Here is a 5022-nt window from a genome sequence, read left to right as displayed (position 1 = left end):
GGTGTCCTATCCCTCCATTGACAACAGTGTTTGACAGTACAAATATCGATGTCGACATAACGGACCGATTGGAATGTCATCCACGCGAAGTGCACCGACGCGACGAGTACCTTCTCACAATCGGCCTCTTTCATATTTCGGCAGCGTAACAGGCAGGTCGTAGCAAGCCCTCGCTCGCGAGCGCGGACAGCAAATAGCGGAGTACACAAAATGGCGATCCTGCCAGGAGCCAATGATAAAATCCGCTGAGTGTAAATCCGTTTTGCTCGCAAGCGTAGGCATTGCTAACGAAAAGTTTATTTTTTTAAATAATTTTTCGAAAAAAAAGTGATTAGATGAGTGGTGCAGAGCTATAGTTACCAAAAAAAGTTGGAGCTGACAAAATAGTGAAAAGTGGAGTGAAAAAATTCAAACGGGGAGCTGGTGGAAGCACGGCGGTAGTAGCAGTGAAATAGCGCAGCAAAAGAAAAAACGAAGTCGGAAGCAGAAAATTTTGAGCTGTATTTCAGGTTAGTGGAAATCATGAAAAAAATGGGGTTCCGTACCGAGGTATGCGTTTTTCTGCAAGTTAATGTAGAAACTGCAATTTTGAACGCCCGGGAAAGTTAGGTTAGGTGAAAAAATGTGCTTCTGACAAATGGCGGCCATGCAATTATTCCCAGTGAAACCAACAGGTATTTGTTTGCTGGAGGTTAGGAACCTCGTGCAAGCTTGCAAGTTAATGCGTTTTAATAGGGCTTCTTTGCATAGACATTTATTTCCAATTTAAGTTATCACACAACTAAGACAAAACGGTTTCCATTTAGTATTACTAATGCGCTTCTATACCAAAATACGGAATGGATTTTTTTTTTTTCGTGGTTATAATAATTATTCATGAGCGAATTAATGCTGTATTTGAGGGAATTAGATAAATATTCGTGCCATGTCACAGGCTATAAGGCTATAAGATTGTAGCCTAGCAAACGAACAATACCGAATATATGTTTAAACGCATCAGACCAAGTAGGCAAAAAAAAATATGCGTTTTTTTGGCACTTATGTACACCCAATATTTTGTTTGCACGGTGAGTATTTCTTAATTTCTCGGTTATTCTAAGCTTTTACTGCTTTTGAAACACCACCTAATTTTTCTTTGATTTTTTTTTTGTGAATTTTCTTCGTGGGGTGAACACATAGTTTCATTGACGCGGGTGTACAAGTTACATTGTACGTAATTAGCTCAGAAGGAAAGCTGTTTCGATTCTTGATTTTTTTTCCACGATATTTATTAACGTTCAATTTTCCTTGTTTGCTGGATCGGTATGTTCAGTTTTTTTTTAGATTGAATAATCAAATGTATGACACTTGTTCAGCACGACTGGTATAAATCGGATTATCACATAGTTTTCTCTTGTACGCTAATTCGGGATGATTAGCATGACGATTATTCAGATGGAATAATGGAATTCACTGATTCGAGATGATCAGCATGATAATTATTCAGGTGAATAATGAAAAACGCTGATTCGGGATGATCAGCATGACAATTATTCAAATGGAATAATAAACTTCGCTGTTTCGGGATGATCAGCATGATGATTATTCAGGTGAATAATGAAAAACGCTGATTCGGGATGATCAGCATGACAATTATTCAGATGGAATAATAAACTTCGCTGTTTCGGGATGATCAGCATGATGATTATTCAGGTGAATAATGAAAAACGCTGATTCGGGATGATCAGCATGACAATTATTCAGATGGAATAATAAACTTCGCTGTTTCGGGATAATCAGCATGATGATTATTCAGGTGAATAATGAAAAACGCTGATTCGATATGATTACGATTATTCAGATGAAAAATCGAAAACGCTGATTCGGAATAATCAGCATGACAAAAAAAAAAGTTTCCTCTATAAATTATGTATGAGAATATTGCGATTCGTCATGGCTGGCCATTCTGTTTTGATCGCATAGGTCGCGTATGACGACGTTGGCTAATACATTTTAAGAAACTTGATCATCTTCCTCACCTGATAGCGAGCAATTTCGGCAACTTATATTGTCAGTTATTAACTATACTTTTTTGCGAATTGAAATTACTAAACGCAGACTGAGATTCGCGTTTGTTCATTGTTTCAGAACATGGCAGGTAGATATGTGCGAGTGCCATTACAGCCGAATCCTGAGGAAGATGTTGCTATACAATCAAGATCTAAATCGGCTAGATACGTACGGGTACCCTATTGTCCAAGCTCGGAAAACACAGAATCGGCTAATGCAGAATCTGAAATGTCTAACCTAAATGCCAAACAAACAAACCAGTCAGCTGGGCATGCATCAAAAAAAGTCACCGAAGCAACTTGTAAAGTTCAACCACCTGGAGGACCAAACGACCATCGCCTTGAGGTGCTCGAAAAGGCTGTCGTAGATTTGGCTCAAATAATGGTTGAAAAGGAGAGACTTAACAATAAGCCACCTGCAATAGATACGAACTGGGGATACGTCGGCGATGATGCGATCGAGAATGGAAATTCACAAGCTGGAGGCATTACAATCAGGTTGGATCAATTACCTTCGTTCCCGAAGGATGTCCCATCAAACCGTTTGTGGGAAGAATGGAGAAAGTACTTGGAGAATTACGAGATAGCAGCGTCACTTCACCAGATAATTGAACCAAATAAGCTAGCTAAAGTGTTGTTCCTGGCGGTAGGAGAAGATCTACAGAGAATCATAAGAGCGGCAAGGTTGCGACCAAATTTGGAAGGTCCCAATTGTTACAACGTTTTCGTCAAAAACGTCGATGATCATTTGCGTTCCATGACCGATACAACAACGGAGCACGAATCTTTCCTGGCAATGCGTCAAGAAGTCGGTGAGTCAGCCGTGACTTTTCACGCCCGTTTAGTTGATCGTGCACGATTGTGTGATTACGGTCGTGGTGATGAAGAGCGCTTCGTACGATCTCAACTGATTAAAGGAATGCGGGACCAAGAAATAGCCAAAGCTGCTCGACTTTTTAACTACGAATCTAACTTCATCGTACAGGCGGCAACGCGAAGCGAAGCATGCGAGCCTGTAAAAACGCCAAGTACTGAGACAGTACTGGCGATTGACAACAGAACCAATCCATTACGCTCATCAGGTAAAAGAACATTCCAGATGAGATTTGATCAGCCTAGCAGAGGACGAAACACCCGCTTCCGAGGAGCTGACGATCGTACATCTACCAATACCAGGGGCAGGCAAGTCAATAAGCAGCGAGGATTTGGACGAGGAAAACGGAGCAAATGCTCCCGCTGTAGCCGTTGGGCTCATGAAACCCCTCAGATGTGCCCGGCGCTTAAATCACAGTGTTTCGAGTGTGGTACCGTCGGACATTTCGCATCTATGTGTCGCAAAAAGGGAGGAAACCACACTGGCAGCTTGGATCGCAAACGCGAGGATAGTTCTACTTTAGATCAGGTATGATTTTATTTTCAACGGATAACCAAATCAAATTTATGTACTTTGAGTTTTAATAAAGTTGAATTTGTTGCTTCATTTAATCACAGAATTTATCGATTTATACACTGACCCTGGAAGATGTTCTAGTTAACTGCAGCGTGGGGTCTTCTAAGCCGATTCAATTTTTAATCGACTCCGGGGCTGGCGCAAACATTATTGGTGGCGCAGATTGGAGGGGTCTTGAGTTGGAATTGTCCAAAGGCTTGGTATATTTGAACCCAATCGAATATTCGCAAAGCAATTCACTTACAGCATACGCCTCCAGCGAACCAATGAGTGTCCTTTGTTCATTTGAGTCAGATATTGTCATGTGTGGATCTAATGCATTACCAGTAAAAGCTGAATTTATGGTGGTTCCTAACGGCAGACGTTCGATTCTCGGAAGATCGACAGCTAGTAAGATGAAGCTACTCCACATAGGTCTCCCAATCAACGCATATGTCATCCCAAAAATGCCAGGGGTCAAGGTGAAATTTAACATTGATAGAAATGTGACGCCATCAAGAAATGCCTACTATAATGTCCCGGCTGCTTACCGCGAGGCAGCACGGAAACGTCTCAAAGAAATGGAACATCAAGGAATAATCGAGCGAGTTCAAGAGGCTCCCCAATGGATAAGCGGAATGTCCGCTGTCCCTAAGGGGCGCAATGACTTCCGTTTGGTTGTTAATATGAGGGCCCCAAACAAAGCGATAAAACGAATATTACCGATTCCCTCTCATTCAAGAAATGAAGATCAAACTCCATGGCGCGAAATTCTTTTCAAAGCTTGATTTATCTAATGCGTATTATCATCTTGAATTGAGCAAGGAATCCAGAGAATTAACAACATTCTTAGCTGAAAACGGCATGTTCCGTTTCACACGACTCATGTTTGGAGTCAATTGCGCTCCGGAAATATTTCAGCGCGAAATGTGTCGCATTTTGAAGGATATACCAAATGTAATCGTTTACATGGACGATATCCTCGTTTTGCTGATACTTTGGAGAATCTGAGAAAAACTGTTGCTCAAGTGATGCAGATCCTCAGAAGCAATAACTTGACCCTAAACACGGCGAAATGTCAATTGGATCAAGAGCGGGTCACATTTTTGGGACACGATCTGGATGCGGATGGCTTCCACATTGAAGAGTCGAAAGTTAAACACATGAAACAATATCGCCAACCTTCAACACAATCCGAACTTCGTAGTTTCCTAGGATTGGCTTCCTTTGTTAGTCCTTATATTAAAGATTTCGCTAACATTGTCGGTCCTTTGTGGACAACGGCGACTGCTAAGTCGTGGAATTGGGGAGAAGCTCAAGTTAGGGCATTTAACCAGATCAAAGCAAGTATAGCCGACTGTACTGTATCATTGGGATTTTTCTCGGAAACGGACAAAACTATACTTTTTACGGATGCATCGCCGACTGCATTAGGAGCAGCAGGAGGACAGGACAGGAACTTCAAGAATTATTAGTTTTGCTTCTAAGGGTCTAACCCCTACGGAGAAAAGATACCCTCAAAACCAAAGGGAAGCACTGAGTGCC

At 41.5% G+C, this 5022-nt stretch overlaps 1 protein-coding gene across 1 annotated transcript; it reads left to right on the top strand.

Moving 5' to 3' along the window:
* Positions 1-249: 249 nt before the first annotated feature.
* Positions 250-3501, top strand: LOC134216710 (uncharacterized). Its single transcript, XM_062695542.1, has 2 exons — positions 250-509; positions 2128-3501. Exon 2 carries the CDS (start codon positions 2131-2133, stop codon positions 3454-3456), a length of 1326 nt encoding a protein of 441 aa, XP_062551526.1. The 5' UTR covers positions 250-509; positions 2128-2130; the 3' UTR covers positions 3457-3501.
* The last annotated feature ends 1521 nt before the right edge of the window (positions 3502-5022 follow it).

The sequence above is a fragment of the Armigeres subalbatus genome, chromosome 2 (genome assembly GCF_024139115.2).
Source record: "Armigeres subalbatus isolate Guangzhou_Male chromosome 2, GZ_Asu_2, whole genome shotgun sequence".
NCBI lineage: Eukaryota > Metazoa > Arthropoda > Insecta > Diptera > Culicidae > Armigeres > Armigeres subalbatus.
Note: the sequence above shows the minus strand (reverse complement) of the source record. Positions and strands in the feature narration are given on the sequence as shown.

What these genes read in the sequence shown, in the direction of transcription:
- LOC134216710 (XM_062695542.1), top strand. Translation starts at nt 2,131, where the DNA reads ATGGCAGGTAGATATGTGCGAGTGCCATTACAGCCGAATCCTGAGGAA.